Below are 20,030 nucleotides of genomic sequence, written 5' to 3'. Positions count from 1 at the left end.
GTTGCTAGTAGCATCATCAACCTCGAACAAGCCGACGCCCGTCGTCCCCGTGTTGTCGTACCGACACTTGTCGTTCCCAGATCAAGGCCAACCTAGTATGAACATCAGTGACAACACCGAGTCTGTCATTTCAAGAAAACCAGAAAGCAACTACGCCATACATTTTATATCGGGCTTCACCAAGAACAATTTCACATATTTCCTTACAACCCAGAGAGAAACGTCAAGCATGAACGTCACAACCCGACTCATTAGGTTTTGCACAAGTTACGAGTCTTTGTTCCCTCTCATGGACTTTCCCCTGGATTGTCGGACCAAGGACCTGACCTTATACAACATCGGACTAGACATGGCGGATACCGGAAGTTCAATCACTGTGAGTTTCGGAAAAAACACAGACCAATCCGACTTTCAGCAAGATCCCTCTCTTGGATCAGCGTTGTGCCAGTACACATTTGAGGATATCAGAAACGAAAGTTCTAATGTGCTGTGTAAGTTGAGTACAACTTCAAATGTGTCGTGGGCAGATGTCACCGGCGGGTGTTATGTTCAGGTAAGAGGGCGCCTACCTATTTCTGCATGGCGAACGACTTGTAAACGACGCTGTACACAAATACTGCTGTCAAACGAATAAATTCCATAAGGATGGACTATAACAACCAATTCTTATTGGTATACATTATGCCCACAGAACTGGGGGCTCTGGATTAGACAGGTTAATCGCAAAATGCTTGAGCTGATATAGCCGAAATTTTAAATGTAAAATTGTCGGGTCCGGGCCAAAATAATCAGAAAACTATTTCAGTAAAATTGTAGTTTTTAGTTTATCAACTTTAAAACACCGAGGCCGACATACACATACAGACATTTCGGAAAAAATTATCTTCTTGTAAATCAATGTTAAAACGCTCTGTCCAAAATAGGCAGACAACTATTTCAGTACAAATTTAAAACTCCCGGGCCGATACAGACCGACAACTGTTTCAGAAAACTTGATCTTTTATTGTAAATCAAATTTGAAACGCCGAGGCCGAGAAAGACAACAATTGCAGGGACATTGATATTTGTGTGGTGACGACAACACTGACATGTGGAGAGTCCTGATTGTAACACTGAACCCAGTGCAATGTTTCTGACATGTGGGAAGTCGTTACTATGACACGTGGGGATGTGGGGAATCGTGATGATAACACTGTCATGTGGGAGTCGTGAGGATAACACTGTCATGTAGGGAGTCGTGATGATAAACACAGTCATGTGGGAATCGTGATGATGACACTGTCATGTTGGAATGGTGATAATAACACTGTCATGTGGGTATTCGTAATGATAACACTGTCATGTGCGAGTCGTGATGATAACACTGTCATGTGGGAGTCGTGATGTTAACACTAATATGTGGGAGTCGTGATGTTAACACTAATATGTGGGAGTCCTGATGTTAACCCTGCTATGTGTCAGTCGTGATGATAACACTGTCATGTGAAGAGTCGTGAGGATAACACTGTCATGTGGGGAGTTGTGATGATAACAGCCATGTGGGAGTCGTGGGTATAACTCTGTGATGAGGGAGAAGTGATGATAACACTGTCATGAGGGAGTCGTAATGATAACACTGTCATGTGGGGAGTCGTGGCGATAACACTTTTATGTGGGAGTCGTGATGTTAAAATTTTCATGTGGGGAGTCGTAATGAAAAGACTGTCATGTTGGAATCGCGATAATAACACTCTCATGTGGGGAGTCGTAATGATAACTCTGTCATGTGGGAAGTCGTGATGATAACACAGTCATGTGGGAGTCATGATGATAACACTGTCATGTGGGAGTCATGATGCTAACACTGCCATGTGAAGATTCGTGATGATAACACAATCATGTGGGGATCGTGATGATGACACTCTCATATGGGGAGTCGTAATGTAACACTGTCATGTGGGGAGTCGTGGGGATAACACTTTCATGTGAGAGTCGTGATGTTAACACTGTCATGTGCGAGTCGTATGGTAACACTGTCATGTGGGAAGTCGTGATGATAACACTGTCATGTGGGAGTCGTGATGATAAACACAGTCATGTTGGAATCGTGATGATGACACTGGCATGTTGGGAGTCGTAATGATAACACTGTCATGAGGGGAGTCGTGGGGATAACACTTTCATGTGAGAGTCGTGATGTTAATATTGTCATGTGCGTAGTCGTAATGATAACACTGTCATTCGCGAGACGTGATGATAACACTGTCATGTGGGAGTCGTGATGATAAACACAGTCATGTGGGAATCGTGATGATAACACTGTCATGTTCGAGTCGTTATGATAACACTGTCATGTGAGAGTCGTGATGTTAACCCTGCTAGTTGGCAGTCGTGATGATAACACTGTCATGTTGGGAGTCTAAATGATAACACTGTCATGTGGGAAGTCGTGATGATAACACTGTCATGTGGGAGTCGTGATGATAAACACAGTCATGTGGGAATCGTGATGATAACACTGTCATGTTGGGAATCGTGATGATGAAATGTCATATGGGGAGTCGTAATGATAACACTGTCATGTGGAAATCGTGATGATGACACTGTCATGTAGGGAGTCGTAATGATAAAACTGTCATGTGGGGAGTCGTAGGGATAACACTTTCATGAGGGAATCGTGATGATGACACTGTCATGTGGGGAGTCGTAAAGATAACACTGTCATGTTGGGAGTCGTGGGGATAACAGTTTCATGTGAGAGTCGTGATGTTAACACTGTCATGTGGGAGTCGTGATGTTAACACTAATATGTGAGAGTCGTAATGATAACACTGTCATGTTGGAGTCGTAATGATAAACACTGTCATGTGAAGAGTCGCGATGATAACACAGTCATGTGGGGAATCGTGATGATGAAATGTCCTATGGGGAGTCGTAATGATAACACTGTCATGTGGGAATCGTGATGATGACACTGTCATATAGGGAGTCGTAATGATAAAACTGTCATGTGGGGAGTCGTAGGGATAACACTTTCATGAGGGATTCGTGATGATGACACTGTCATGTTGGGAGTCGTGGGGATAACAGTTTCATGTGAGAGTCGTGATGTTAACACTGTCATGTAGGGAGTCTTAATGTTAAGACTGTCATGTGGGGAGTCGTAATAATAACACTGTCATGTGTGGAGTCGTGATGATAACACAGTCATGTGGGAGTCGTGATGATATCACTGTCATGGTGGAGTCGTGATATTGGCACTGCCATGGGGAAGTAGAGATGTTCACACTGTCATAAGGGAGTCGTGATGATAACACTGTCATATGGGAGTCGTGATGTTAACACTAATATGTGGGAGTCGTGATGTTAACACTAATATGTGGGAGTCGTGATGTTAACACTAATATGTGGCAATCGTGATGATAACACTGCCATGTGGAGATTCGTGATGATAACACAATCATGTGGGAATCGTGATGATGACACTGTCATATAGGGAGTCGTAATGATAACACTGTCATGTGGGGAGCCGTGGGGATAACACTTTTATGTGGGAATCGTGATGATGACACTGTCATGTGGGGAGTCGTAATGATAACACTGTCATGTGGGAGTCGTGGGGATAACACTGTCATGTGGGTAGTCGTAATGATAAGGCTGTCATGTGCGAGTCGTGATGATAACACTGTCATGTGGGAATCATGATAATAACACAGTCATCTGGGAGTCGTGATGTTAACACTAATGTGTGGAAGTCGTGATGTTATATGTAGGATTCCTGATGTTAACCCTGTCATGTGGGAGTCGTGATGATAACACTGTCATGTGTGAGTCGTGATGATTACACTGTCATGAGGGAGTAGTGATGATAACACTGTCATGTGCAGAGTCGTGAGGATAACACTCTCATGTGGGAGTCATGATGAGAACACAGTCATGTTGGAATCGTGATGATGGTACTGTCATATGGGTAGTCGTAATGATAACACTGTCATGTGCGACTCGTGATGATAACACTGTCATTTGGGAAGTCGTGATGTTAACACTGTCATGTGGGTAGTCGTAATGATAACATTGTCATGTTGGGAGTCGTGATGTTAACACTGTCATCTGAGAGTTGTGATGTTAACACTAATATGTGAGAGTCGTAATGATAACACTGTCATGTGAAGAGTCGTGGTGATAACACAGTCATTTGGGAAGTCGTGATGATAACACAGTCATGTGGGAGTCGTGATGATAAACACAGTCATGTGGGAATCGTGATGATGACACTGTCATGTTGGAATCGTGATAATAACACTGTCATGTGGGTCGTCGTAATGATAACACTGTCATGTGGAAGTCGTGATGTTAACATTAATATGTGGCAGTCGTGATGATAACACTGCCATGTGAAGATAATTGATGATAACACAATCATGTGAGAATCGTGATGATGACACTGTCATGTAGGGAGTCGTAATGATGACACTGTCATATGGGGAGTCGTAATGATAACACTGTCATGTGGGGAGTCGTGGGGATAACACTTTCATGTGAGAGTCGTGATGATGACACTGTCATGTAGGGAGTCGTAATGATAACACTGTCATGTTGGAGTCGTGATGATAACACTGTCATGTGGGGAGTCGTGGGGATAACACTTTAATGTGAGAGTCGTGATGATGACACTGTCATGTAGGGAGTCGTAATGATAACACTGTCATGTGGGGACCCGTGGGGATAACACTTTCATGTGAGAGTCGTGATCTTAACACTGTCATGTGCAAGTCGTATTGTAACACTGTCATGTGGGAAGTCGTGATGATAACACTGTCATGTGGGAGTCCTGATGTTAATACTGTCATCTGGGAGTCGTGATGTTAACACTAATATGTGGGAGTCGGAATGTTAACACTAATATGTGGAAGTCGGGATGATAACACAGTCATGTGGGGAATCGTGATGATGACACTGTCATGTGGGGAGTTGTGGGGATAACACTGTCATGTAGGGAGTCGTAATGTTAAGACTGTCATGTGGGGAGTCGTGATGTTAAGACTGTCATGTTGGAGTCGTGATGTTAACACTGTCATGTGGGAATCGTGATGATGACACTGTCATGTTGGAATCGTGATAATAACACTGTAAGGGGGGTAGTCGTAATGATAAGACTGTCATGTGCGAGTCCTGATGATAACACAGCCATGTTGGAGTCGTGATGATGACACTGTCATATTGAGAGTCGTAATGATAACACTGTCATGTGGGGAGTCGTGGGGATAACACTTTCATGTGAGAGTCGTGATGTTAACACTGTCATGTGGGAAGTCGTGATGATAACACTGTCATGTGGGAGTCGTGATGTTAACACTTTCACCTGGGAGTCGTGATGTTAACACTAATGTGTGGAAGTCGTGATAATAACACTAATATGTAGGAGTCGTGATGTTAACCCTGTCATTTGGGAGTCGTGATGATAGCACTGTCATGTGTGAGTCGTGATGATAACACTGTCATGAGGGAGTAGTGATGATAACACTGTCATGTGAAGAGTCGTGAGGATAACACTCTCATGTGGGAGTCATGATGAGAACACAGTCATGTTGGAATCGTGATGATGGCACTGTCATATGGGTAGTCGTAATGATAACACTGTCATGTGGGGAGTCGTGGGGATATCACTTTCATGTGGGAGTCGTGATGTTAACACTGTCATGTGGGGAGTCGTGATGATAACACTGTCATGTGGTAATCGTGATGATAACACAGTCATGTGGGAGTCGTGATGTTAACACTGTCATTGGGGAGTCGTGATGATGACACTGTCATGTTGGAATCGTGATAATAACACTGTCATGAGGGTCCTCGTAATGATAACACTGTCATGTGGGAGTCGTGACGTTAACATTTATATGTGGGAGTCGTGATGTTAACACTAATATGTGGCAGTCGTGATGATAACACTGCCATGTGAAGATAAGTGATGATAACACAATCATGTGGGAATCGTGATGATGACACTGTCATCTAGGGAGTCGTAATGAAAACACTGTCATGTGGGGAGTCGTGGGGATAACACTTTCATGTGGGAATCGTGATGATGACACTGTCATGTGGGGAGTCGTAATGATAACACTGTCATGTGGGGAGTCGTGGGGATAACACTGTCATGTGGGGAGTCGTGGGGATAACACTGTCATGTGGGGAGTCGTGGGGATAACACTGTCATGTGGGGAGTCGTGGGGATAACACTGTCTTGTTGGGAGTTGTAATGATAACATTGTCATGTGGGAATCGTGATGTTAACACTGTCAAGTTGGGAGTCGTGAGGATAACACTGTCATGTGGGAGTCGTGATGTTAACACTGTCATCAGGGAGTCTTGATGTTAACACTAATATGTGGGAGTCGTGATGTGAACCCTGTCATGTGGGAGTCGTGATGATAACACTGTCATGTTGGGAGTCGTGAGGATAACACTGTCATGTGGGAGTCGTGATGTTAACACTGTCATCAGGGAGTCGTGATGTTAACACTAATATGTGGGAGTCGTGATGTTAACCCTGTCATGTTGGAGTAGTGATGATAACACTGTCATGTGAAGAGTCGTGAGGATAACACTCTCATGTTTGAGTCATGATGAGAACACAGTCATGTGGGAATTGTGATGATGGCACTGTCATATGGGGAGTCGTAATGATAACACTGTCATGTGGGTAGTCGTGATGATAACACTTTCATGTGAGAGTCGTGATGTTAACACTGTCATGTGGGTAGTCGTAATGACAACACCGTCATGTGCGAGTCGTGATGATAACACTGTCATGTGGGAATCGTGATGATGACACTGTCATGTCAGAAGTCGTAATGATAACACTGTCATGTGGGAGTCGTGATGTTAACACTTTCATCTGGGAGTCGTGATGTTAACACTAATGTGTGGAAGTCGTGAAGATAACGCTAATATGTAGGAGTCGTGATGTTAACACTGTCATGTGGGAGTCGTGATGTTAACCCTGTCATGTGGGAGTAGTGATGATAACACTGTCATGTGTGAGTCGTGATGATAACACTGTCATGAGGGAGTAGTGATGATAACACCGTCATGTGAAGAGTCGTGAGGATGACACTCTCATGTGGGAGTCATGATGAGAACACAGTCATGTTGGAATCGTGATGATGGCACTGTCATATGGGTAGTCGTAATGATAACACTGTCATGCGGGGAGTCGTGGGGATAACACTGTCATGTGGGAATCGTGATGATGACACTGTCATGTCAGAAGTCGTAATGATAACACTGTCATGTGGGGAGTCGTGGGGATAACACTTTCATGTGAGAGTCGTGATGTTAACACTGTCATGTGGGAAGTCGTGATGATAACACTGTCATGTGGGAGTCGTGATGTTAACACTTTCACCTGGGAGTCGTGATGTTAAAACTAATGTGTGGAAGTCGTGATAATAACACTAATATGTAGGAGTCGTGATGTTAACCCTGTCATTTGGGAGTCGTGATGATAGCACTGTCATGTGTGAGTCGTGATGATAACACTGTCATGAGGGAGTAGTGATGATAACACTGTCATGTGAAGAGTCGTGAGGATAACACTCTCATGTGGGAGTCATGATGAGAACACAGTCATGTTGGAATCGTGATGATGGCACTGTCATATGGGTAGTCGTAATGATAACACTGTCATGTGGGGAGTCGTGGGGATATCACTTTCATGTGGGAGTCGTGATGTTAACACTGTCATGTGGGGAGTCGTGATGATAACACTGTCATGTGGTAATCGTGATGATAACACAGTCATGTGGGAGTCGTGATGTTAACACTGTCATTGGGGAGTCGTGATGATGACACTGTCATGTTGGAATCGTGATAATAACACTGTCATGAGGGTCCTCGTAATGATAACACTGTCATGTGGGAGTCGTGACGTTAACATTTATATGTGGGAGTCGTGATGTTAACACTAATATGTGGCAGTCGTGATGATAACACTGCCATGTGAAGATAAGTGATGATAACACAATCATGTGGGAATCGTGATGATGACACTGTCATCTAGGGAGTCGTAATGAAAACACTGTCATGTGGGGAGTCGTGGGGATAACACTTTCATGTGGGAATCGTGATGATGACACTGTCATGTGGGGAGTCGTAATGATAACACTGTCATGTGGGGAGTCGTGGGGATAACACTGTCATGTGGGGAGTCGTGGGGATAACACTGTCATGTGGGGAGTCGTGGGGATAACACTGTCATGTGGGGAGTCGTGGGGATAACACTGTCATGTGGGGAGTCGTGGGGATAACACTGTCTTGTTGGGAGTTGTAATGATAACATTGTCATGTGGGAATCGTGATGTTAACACTGTCAAGTTGGGAGTCGTGAGGATAACACTGTCATGTGGGAGTCGTAATGATAACACTGTCATGTGGGAGTCGTGATGATAACACTGTCATGTGGGGAGTCATGATGATAACACAGTCATGTGGGGAATCGTGATGATGACACTGTCATATGGGGAGTCGTAATGATAACACTGTCATGTGGGGAGTCGTGGGGATAACAGTTTCATGTGGGGAGTCGTGATGATAACACTGTCATGTGGGGAGTCGTGGGGATAACACTGTCTTGTTGGGAGTCGTAATGATAACATTGTCATGTGGGGAGTCGTGATGTTAACACTCTCATGTTGGTAGTCGTAATGAAAACACTGTCATGTTGGAATCGTGATAATAACACTGCCATGGGGAAGTAGAGATGTTAACACTGGCATAAGGGAGTCGTGATGATAACACTGTCATATGAGAGTCGTAATGTTAACACAGTCATGTGGGGAGTCGTTAGGATAACACTGTCATGTGGGAAGTCGTGATGATAACACTATCATGTGGGGAGTCGTAATGATAACACTGTTATGTGGGGAGTCGTGATGATAACAGTCATGTGGGAGTTGTGGGGATAACACTGTGACGAGGGAGTAGTGATGATACCACTGTCATGAGGGAGTCGTGATGATAACACTGTCATGTGGGGAGTCGTGGGGATAACACTGTCATGTGGGGAATCGTGATGTTAACACTGTCCTGTGGGAGTCGTGGTGTTAACCCTGTTATTGGTGAGTCGTAATATTAACATTGTCATGTGAGAGTCGTGATGATAACACTGTCACATGATGAATCGTGATGTTAACACTGTCATGCTGGAGTCGTGATATTGACACTGCCATTGGGGAGTCGTTATGTTAACAATGTCCAGTGGGAGTCCTGATGAAAACACCGCCATGTTGGAGTCGTAATGATAACACTGTCAAGTGGGAGTCATGATGTTATCACAGTCCTGTGGGAGTCGTATTGTTAACACTGTCATGTGGGAGTCGTGATGATAACTCTGTCATGTGGGAGTCGTGATTTTAACACTGTCATTGGGGAGTCGTGATGATGAACACAGTCATGTGGGAATCGTGATGATGACACTGTCATATGGGGAGTCGTAATGATAAAACTGTCATGTGAAGAGTCGTGGTGTTAACCCTGTAATTGGGGAGTCGTAATGTTAACATTGTCATGTGAGAGTCTAGATGATAACATTGTCGTATGGGGAATCGTGATGTTAACACTGTCATGCTGGAGTCGTGATATTGACACTGCCATTGGGGAGTCGTTATGTTAACAATGTCCAGTGGGAGTCCTGATGATAACACCGCCATGTTGGAAGGGAGTCGTAATGTTAACACTGTCCAGTGGGAGTCCTGATGATAACACAGCCATGTTGGAGTCGTAATTTTAACACTGTCATGTGGGAGTCGTAATGTTAACACTGTCATGTGGGAGGCGTGATGTTAACACTGTCATTGGGGAGTCGTGATGATGAACACTGTCACATGGGAGTCGTGATGTTAACACTGTCCTGTGAGGGTTGTGATGTTAACACTGTCATGTGAGGGTTGTGATGTTAACACTGTCAAGTGGGAGGCGTGATGTTAACACTGTCATGTGTGAGGCGTGATGTTAACACTGTCAAGTGAGGGTCGTAATGTTAACAATGTCAAGTGGGAGGCGTGATGTTAACAATGTCAAGTGAGAGTCGTGATGTTCACACTGTCCTGTGGGGGTCGTGATGTTAACACTTTCATATGGGATGTATATATATATATATATACATATAGGAAGGGAATCTTGTCTATAACACTGACATATGTGGAGTCGCGATGATACCAGTGAACCACGGCCAGTGTTACTGACATGTAGGGAATCTTGTCTATAACACTGACATATGCGGAGTCGCGATGATACCAGTGAACCACGGCCAGTGTTACTGACATGTCGGGAATATTGTCTATAACACTGAACACGTCCCATTTTAATTCTGGAAACCCAAAAGTCCAGAAACTCTACGCTCTTTGCCCAGTATCGGTTAAAGGTATTTACAAAATTAAACATGCCGTTTTCATGGGAACATACCAAGGAAGAAAAAATGAAAAAAAAATTGTTTAAAAACTCAATATTTAGACTATGTCGCCCATGGGCCTGCCCATGGGCGAAGTGTGGCCCATGGGCCTGCCCATGGGCGAAGTCTGGCCCATGGGTAGGCCCATGGGCAGGCCCATGGGCGAGAATATGTTCCTTTACTTAAAACTCATGTTTTTGTTTCGCAAATACATTTAATGTATTTATTGAAGTATCATGACACAAAATTTAACTCATTTTAACTTAATTCAACGATTTTATAGCGATATTGAAATATTTCGCCAATGGGCGAGAAAAAGGTTTGGCCCATGGGCGAGAATATGTTCCTTTACTTAAAACTCATGATTTTGTTTCGCAAATACATTAAATGTATTTATTGAAGTATCATGACACAAAATTTAACTCATTTTAACTTAATTCAACGATTTTATAGCGATATTGAAATATTTCGCCCATGGGCGAGAAAAAGGTTTGGCCCATGGGCGAGAACATGTTCCTTTACTTAAAAGTCATGATTTTGTTTCGCAAATACATTAAATGTATTTATTGAAGTATCATGACACAAAATTTAACTCATTTTAACTTAATTCAACTATTTTATAGCGATATTGAAATATTTCGCCCATGGGCGAGAAAAGGTTTGGCCCATGGGTAGGCCCATGGGCAGGCCCATGGGCGAGAATATGTTCCTTTACTTAAAACTCATGATTTTGTTTCGCAAATACATTTAATGTATTTATTGAAGTATTACGACACAAAATTTAACTCATTTTAACTTAATTCAACGATTTTATAGCGATATTGAAATATTTCGCCCATGGGCGAGAAAAAGGTTTGGCCCATGGGCGAGAATATGTTCCTTTACTTAAAACTCATGATTTTGTTTCGCAAATACATTAAATGTATTTATTGAAGTATCATGACACAAAATTTAACTCATTTTAACTTAATTCAACTATTTTATAGCGATATTGAAATATTTCGCCCATGGGCGAGAAAAAGGTTTGGCCCATGGGTAGGCCCATGGGTAGGCCCATGGGCAGGCCCATGGGCGAGAATATGTTCCTTTACTTAAAACTCATGTTTTTGTTTCGCAAATACATTTAATGTATTCATTCAAGTACCATGACACAAAATTTAACTCATTTTAACTTAATTCAACGATTTTATAGCGATATTGAAATATTTCGCCCATGGGCGAGAAAAGGTTTGGCCCATGGGTAGGCCCATGGGTAGGCCCATGGGCAGGCCCATGGGCGAGAATATGTTCCTTTACTTAAAACTCATGTTTTTGTTTCGCAAATACATTTAATGTATTCATTCAAGTACCATGACACAAAATTTAACTCATTTTAACTTAATTCAACGATTTTATAGCGATATTGAAATATTTCGCCCATGGGCGAGAAAAGGTTTGGCCCATGGGCAGGCCCATGGGCGAGAACATGTTCCTTTACTCAAAACTCGTGTTTTTGTAGCGATCTTTAATGAACCCGGCCTTACCTCTCAAAACGTTTTGACAGTTTATCATACGAATTCATGTGCGTGTACTCCAATTCATTGGAGTTATTTTCCACAACATTTAATTTTAGTTAGTTTCTATTTCATTTCCCGTTTTTTTTGTCCCGTTGATACATCACACTGGGCAATTACGTGACACTAGGTATGCAATATACAGGTACGCGTGCGCGTATTTTAATGAAAAAAAACTATTCGTCTTTTATTGCATAACCTTTGGCTAAATATCTTACATTCTAACGAAATCTCGAAATAATTATTTAATTACAAGCAGTGTCGAACTGACCAGTAGGAATTATGTTTCAATGCGATTGAGGAAAACGTGAGTGAATATTGTGACACTAAAGCAACTTTTAACTGCATTGTCACTTTTGGTATGAAAATGGTAATAGTTAAGAAAAACGTAACAGCCTTCTTATGATAATTCTCATATTCTCATTAGTACGTTGTGTCTAATTACAGTGTCGGCCTTATTTACAGGTGATTCTACAATACTTGTTGTCGGTCAATTACAATCTGCCACACCACGCGTGAATAAACATTTATGCAGGTGTTGCTGTGGGCAAATACCTAGCCTGTACATGTATATTTTTGTGGATACATGTATTACACATTTTCGTTGATATGTGGATATATTAAGCACCAAGACATAAAAAGTTTATGAAAGATGAATTTGTGCCTTGATATATATATTCAACGCGAACGAAGCTTGTATTTTCTCCGCGATCCTGATGTGTATCATCGTTTAATTGGTCATTCATTAAAAGTATGTTGTGAGGCGATATCAAAGGAGCCGCTCAATATACACAGTGTCGTCCGTTTCGCGTGAACTACCACCCTACCCTGTCAGTAAGAGTTATGTAATCGGTACACAAATATATTTGGTGCGATGTCAGTGTGGAAGGAGTTTGAATTACGTCCGCCAGTGGCCACAGAAAGTATAGTACCAATCAACAAGGCCAATGCCGTACTAATAACCTAGTGACTCTCGTAACAACGGCTGTCAATATGTCTGCTACATCTACCATACCATCATCCCTGTCACAACTGGCGTATTAACGGTTTATTCAACAAATTATTGTAGAAATGTCGTTACCAGACTAACGTACGTCGTATTCAGTCCTCAACTGGATGTCACATTCCTTATATCAGTTAACAGCCCTGTTTGTGAAAATATTTACTAGACATAAGATTTAAAGACTAATAAAATCAATTGTAAGACCGCATAGACCATAAAACCGAATAAAATATGTCTTGGTATCATCTCTTGTGTATTAGATGATGGCAATGACCGGAAATGTTATAACGTTAGATTAAGAAGGAGAAACATTAAAGTGTTTTACAATACTTGGAAACATGAGCAATAAGATGTAGCAACATAAACATGCATGGAATAGGGACAAAGGATGAAAACAAATTGAAAAGGATTTTAATACAAAATTAATCGAACTAAATAACTTGCCTGAACAGAAGGGGTACCCAAACTTGTTTGACAGTTATTCGTGTGTTGTAGACTGTCGAATCGGACTCATGTGTGTACGTAGGGTACGCATATCTATTGCAAGTTTTAGTACTCATACACTTTCTCTTTTTGTGTTTTGTTTGTTTGTTAGTTGTATAACGCCACACTTAGCAATATTTCAGCTGTATGACGGCGGTCTGTAAATAATCGAGTCTGGACCAGACAATCCAGTGATTGACATCATGTGCATCGATCCACGCAATTGGGATACGATGACATGCATCAACCAAGTCAGCGAGCCTGACCACCCGATCCCGGTAGTCGCTTCTTACGACAAGCGCTGTCGCCCTTTTACGCCAAGAATGGTTTGTTGAAGATCTTCACGGGTCTATTGAATGCAGGGATTTGTATAAAGTCATCAGACAGCATACAATGCCAACTAAAAAAATATACTCAGTGACTCCGCAAAGTAATATAGTACGGTACTTAGAGTACATGTGAGATTATACTCGGATTAGGGAGATGTTTAATCCATATAACGTGTTATTATTCTACCTAACAATGTATTTAATGAAATGAGTGCAAAACAAACTCAACGGCTAAAAGGTTTCATTGAAAAAACTACCCCTAGTCTTGACTAATAAAACAACTGCAACCCGACACAGATTAAACGCAACTTACAAACACAATCATAATCTGGTTAGTCTGTATCACTCAACGAGGCCGCTTACTCTGCCCACAGTATGACAGTATTGGGCAGTTCAGTAATTAGGAGCCAAAACCAGACAGGTACGCTGGTCACACTTGACTGGTCTAACTGATGATTAGGTCGTCTGACAATTGGGAGTGAACCATAGCAAGAAGTATCTGCGAAACTATTTGCTCCTTTTATGGGACCGATTAGTTTTATGACCATGGGCCTCGGCACAAGCGTGGTGTTGGAAGACAAGTTATACATGTACATCCGATATGGTGACTGTTTTTCGCTATTCATATTGTAAATACATTCATAATACCACAACATTTTAGTACTCCTTGAAACTTTACAATCACTTCAATATGTACAATAGATTGAACGAGAACACTTGATATATTGCAGATTATTAAATCATTGTCTCTATTATCAGCCGCTACGTTTGTATCGTTTGCATTGTACAAAGAAATATTTTATCTGTCCTTTTGCAGATTTAGCCTCAGAATGTGCTCATTCGAATTAGGAACGAAAATAATTGCTTGTCGTGAGTATATATGATACAGTTAAAAGTTACTTGTACACTGTAGACGTATTCACTTTAAAGTCGCATACGACCTTCGCGAGCGAGTTGAATGATCCAGGTTAATTGGAACGAAGTCTAGAAAGGGTTATAAAGTTTTGTATTTGGTAATGTGTAGGTTTGTTAAATATAATTTTTTAAATTCCTTTTATTTCAATATGTAAAAACATAACTATGCGCTTAAAAACAGAGCTGACTTGATGGGAGATAGCCACCTCAGTTTGTCTGTTGGACACGGTTTAACCTTACTGTGTCCTCACCCTGGTTGTTGTTACCGTTGTTATAAGGGATTAAGAGCTACGGCTCATTGCATTTTTGGTTACAGTCTGTATCACTAAAGTGGACATGTGCAGGTGAACTCTGTTCAATTAGTATATGAAATGCCCCAAAATGTGAACTCCAGACAATAATAACCTGAGGGTAAATCCACGTGCGTCTGCCTTTCCCCTCGTTCACCTTCGAAATCCTTGATTATTATATCATGCCAGAGTTCTGAAATTCAGTGACAATGTTGCTGAACAGTAGAATCTGATGGACGTTTTGTGCAGAACCTGTTTGACACTATGGGTTCCAGGACCACTAACAATCTGAGCTGAAAAAGTTTGGTCCTAACCGCACCCAACATCTACAAGTTTGTAAGCTTGTAGACATCATTAAGAAGTAATTAACAGTCCCATGCTGAGACCTTTCCCAAAATTCAGACCGGTGGCAGGCTGCCAACAAAGAGAAGAAAATATCGCAACCCCGACACGAGTGTGCTCAGTCAAACAATGAACTTACGACCGGCAGAAAACAACTCCAGTTGAGTATGCCGATGCTGTATCTCAGCCGTGTTGGCCTGAAAATTTAAACATGCTAATTAAATCCAAAATCGTATAATTATTTTTAATAGAAACCGTATCTTAATTTGTTCTTGCACTGCATCATATCGTGTATTTCATCTGTATATGTGTAATGTGTATATGTATCAATGACTACACTTATACCGCATATTCTGCAACAGACTATAATTAATCACCTTATTATTGTCTCTCCATTTACCATGGCTGACTGCACTAATACCCTTTTAACAGTGGACACCGATATCAGTATACATGTAGGCTTTTTGTTCAAAAAGGAATATGCAGGAAATTATATGTAACAATTAACTGTGTACTAATTACATGTTTGAATGTTATCAGTTTTACGTTCTGAGATACAGTGATGTAAGCATCTTCTAAAATCTTCTAAAAATAGAATAAAATACAAAACTCTCTGCCGTAATTTTTTTGTAGAAATCATTCGATCAAGTAAAAATGACTGCGTGACAAGACGAATCAACTATTTATACCCGATAAAAGAAACTACCGTATTTTAGGAACAGTGCTACAACAAGACATTTGAAATTTATAACAAGCAGATACATTAGAGACAGTGACTAGACTACAGGTACGTAATCCGTATCAATCAAAGGTGTAAAAAAAACTGAAAATCATATCTGTAGGAGACCTACCAAATTACCAAGTTTTATCATTACTATATTTATTACAATGCAAATACTTTAGTGATACATTTTGTAGAGGAGGGGGCATACACACAAGTATATTGCTTCCGTGTGTGAATGCAGGTTGTACTTGGTATCTCAGTTCTCAGTTTCATACCGGTTGCATAAATGAATTTGTATATGGAACCATGCGTACAGCATGACAATTACTTGCTATTCGTCAGTTTACAACACACATAACACGGTCAAACAATTTTAGGCACCGCTTTTGCGAGTTATTTAGTACAATAATGTTTTATTAAAATCTATTTCAATTTGTTTTCACCATTTTCCCTATTGGTAATTAGTACGGATTGACCTTGTTTATTGTTTCTATACTTTGAGGATTTCTGTGGCAAGTGGCGGACGTAATTCAAACTCCTTCCGCACTGACACCGCATCAAATATATTTGTGTACCGATTACATAACTCTAATGGACAGGGTGGGTTGGTAGTTCACCGGACGACACTGTGTATATTGGGCGGCTCCTTTGATATCTCCTCCAAACATACGTTTATTGAATGACCCCATTAAACGATGATACACATCTCGATGAATATATCAAGGCACTAATTCATCTTTCATAAACATTTTTTTTGTCTTTGTGCTTAATATATCCACATATCAACGAACATTTGTAAAACATGTATCCTAAAAAAAATAAACATTTTCAGGCTAGGTATTTGCCCACAGCAACACCTGCAGAACTGTTTATTCACGTGTGGTGTGGTAGATCGTAATTGACCGAGAGCAGGTATTGTAGAATCACCTGTAAATAAGGCCGACACTGTAATTAGATACAACGTACTAATGAGAACTATCATAAGAAGGCTGTTGTTTTTTCTGAACTGTTACCATTTTCATACCAAAAGTGACAATGCAGTTAAAAGTTGCTTTAGTGTCACAATATTCACTCACGTTTTCCTCAATCGCATTGAAACATAATTGTACTGGTCAGTTCGACACTGCTTGTAATTAAATAATTATTTCGAGATTTGGTTAGAATGTAAGATATTCAGCCAAAGGTTATGCAATAAAAGACGAATAGTTTTTTTCATTAAAATACGCGCACGCGTACCTGTATATTGCATACCTAGTGTCACGTAATTGCCCAGTGTGATGTATCAACGGGACATAAAAAACGGGAAATGAAATAGAAACTAACTAAAATTTAATGTTGTGGAAAATAACTCCAATGAATTGGAGTACACGCACATGAATTCGTATGATAAACTGTCAAAACGTTTTGAGAGGTAAGGCCGGGTTCATTAAAGATCGCTACAAAAACATGAGTTTTGAGTAAAGGAACATGTTCTCGCCCATGGGCCTGCCCATGGGCCAAACCTTTTCTCGCCCATGGGCGAAATATTTCAATATCGCTATAAAATCGTTGAATTAAGTTAAAATGAGTTAAATTTTGTGTCATGGTACTTGAATGAATACATTAAATGTATTTGCGAAACAAAAACATGAGTTTTAAGTAAAGGAACATATTCTCGCCCATGGGCCTGCCCATGGGCCTACCCATGGGCCAAACCTTTTTCTCGCCCATGGGCGAAATATTTCAATATCGCTATAAAATAGTTGAATTAAGTTAAAATGAGTTAAATTTTGTGTCATGATACTTCAATAAATACATTTAATGTATTTGCGAAACAAAATCATGAGTTTTAAGTAAAGGAACATATTCTCGCCCATGGGCCAAACCTTTTTCTCGCCCATGGGCGAAATATTTCAATATCGCTATAAAATAGTTGAATTAAGTTAAAATGAGTTAAATTTTGTGTCATGATACTTCAATAAATACATTTAATGTATTTGCGAAACAAAATCATGAGTTTTAAGTAAAGGAACATATTCTCGCCCATGGGCCAAACCTTTTTCTCGCCCATGGGCGAAATATTTCAATATCGCTATAAAATAGTTGAATTAAGTTAAAATGAGTTAAATTTTGTGTCATGATACTTGAATGAATACATTAAATGTATTTGCGAAACAAAAACATGAGTTTTAAGTAAAGGAACATATTCTCGCCCATGGGCCTGCCCATGGGCCTACCCATGGGCCAGACTTCGCCCATGGGCAGGCCCATGGGCGACATAGTCTAAATATTGAGTTTTTAAACATTTTTTTTTTCATTTTTTCTTCCTTGGTATGTTCCCATGAAAACGGCATGTTTAATTTTGTAAATACCTTTAACCGAGACTGGGCAAAGAGCGTAGAGTTTCTGGACTTTTGGGTTTCCAGAATTAAAATGGGACGTGTTACTGACATATGTTGAGTCGCGATGATACCAGTGAACCACGGCCAGTGTAACTGACATGTGGGGAATCTTGTCTATAACACTGACATATGGGGAGTCGCGATGATACCAGTGAACCACGGCCAGTGTTACTGACATGTGGGGAATCTTGTCTATAACACTGACATATGGGGAGTCGCGATGGTACCAGTGAACCACGGCCAGTGTTACTGACATGTCGGGAATCTTGTCTATAACACTGACATATGGGGAGTCGCGATGATACCAGTGAACCACGGCCAGTGATACTGACATGTGGGGAATCTTGCCTATAACACTGACATATGCGGAGTTGCGATGATACCAGTGAACCACGGCCAGTGTTACTGACATGTCGGGAATCTTGTCTATAACACTGACATATGCGGAGTTGCGATGATACCAGTGAACCACGGCCAGTGTTACTGACATGTGGGGAATCTTGACTATAGCATTGACATATGCGGAGTCGCGATGGTACCAGTGAACCAGGGCCAGTGTTACTGACATGTAGGGAATATTGTCTATAACACTGACATGTGGGGAGTCGCGATGGTACCAGTGAACCACGGCCAGTGTTACTGACATGTGGGGAATCTTGACTATAGCATTGACATATTGGGAGTCGCGATGGTACCAGTGAACCACGGCCAGTGTTACTGACATGTGGGGAATCTTGTCTATAACACTGACATATGCGGAGTTGCGATGATACCAGTGAACCACGGCCAGTGTTACTGACATGTGGGGAATCTTGTCTATAACACTGACATATGGGGAGTTGCGATGATACCAGTGAACCACGGCCAGTGTTACTGACATGTGGGGAATCTTGACTATAGCATTGACATATGCGGAGTCGCGATGGTACCAGTGAACCAGGGCCAGTGTTACTGACATGTAGGGAATATTGTCTATAGCACTGACATATGGGGAGTTGCGATGATACCAGTAAACCACGGCCAGTGTTACTGACATTTGGGGAATCTTGACTATAACACTGACATATGCGGAGTCGTGATGATACCAGTGAACCACGGCCAGTGTTACTGACATGTGGGGAATCTTGTCTATAACACTGACATATGGGGAGTCGCGATGATACCAGTGAACCACGGCCAGTGTTACTGACATTTGGGGAATCTTGACTATAACACTGAAATATGGGGAGTCGCGATGATACCAGTGAACCACGGCCAGTGTTACTGACATGTGGGGAATCTTGTCTATAACACTGACATATGGGGAGTCGCGATGGTACCAGTGAACCACGGCCAGTGTAACTGACATGTGGGGAATCTTGACTATAGCATTGACATATGTGGAGTCGCGATGATACCAGTGAACCACGGCCAGTGTTACTGACATGTGGGGAATCTTGTCTATAACACTGACATATGGGGAGTCGCGATGGTACCAGTGAACCGCGGCCAGTGTTACTGACATGTGGGGAATCTTGTCTATAACACTGACATATGGGGAGTTGCGATGATACCAGTAAACCACGGCCAGTGTTACTGACATTT

At 41.4% G+C, this 20,030-nt stretch overlaps 1 protein-coding gene across 1 annotated transcript in view; it reads left to right on the top strand.

The window, feature by feature from the left end:
- Positions 1-20,030, top strand: part of LOC124121101 (hepatocyte growth factor receptor-like) — a 124,141-nt gene that overhangs the window by 800 nt on the left and 103,311 nt on the right. The window contains exon 1 of the mRNA XM_048396923.1: positions 1-553. This exon is cut by the window's left edge and continues 800 nt beyond it. Within this exon, the coding sequence (XP_048252880.1) occupies positions 1-553 (553 nt within the window). The remainder of the gene's footprint in view (positions 554-20,030) is intronic.

This window comes from Haliotis rufescens, unplaced genomic scaffold, assembly GCF_023055435.1.
Source record: "Haliotis rufescens isolate VD_foot unplaced genomic scaffold, xgHalRufe1.0.p SCAF_16, whole genome shotgun sequence".
NCBI classification, from domain to species: domain Eukaryota; kingdom Metazoa; phylum Mollusca; class Gastropoda; order Lepetellida; family Haliotidae; genus Haliotis; species Haliotis rufescens.
The sequence above is the reverse complement of the archived record's forward strand: the minus strand, read 5'-3'. Positions and strand labels throughout refer to the sequence as shown.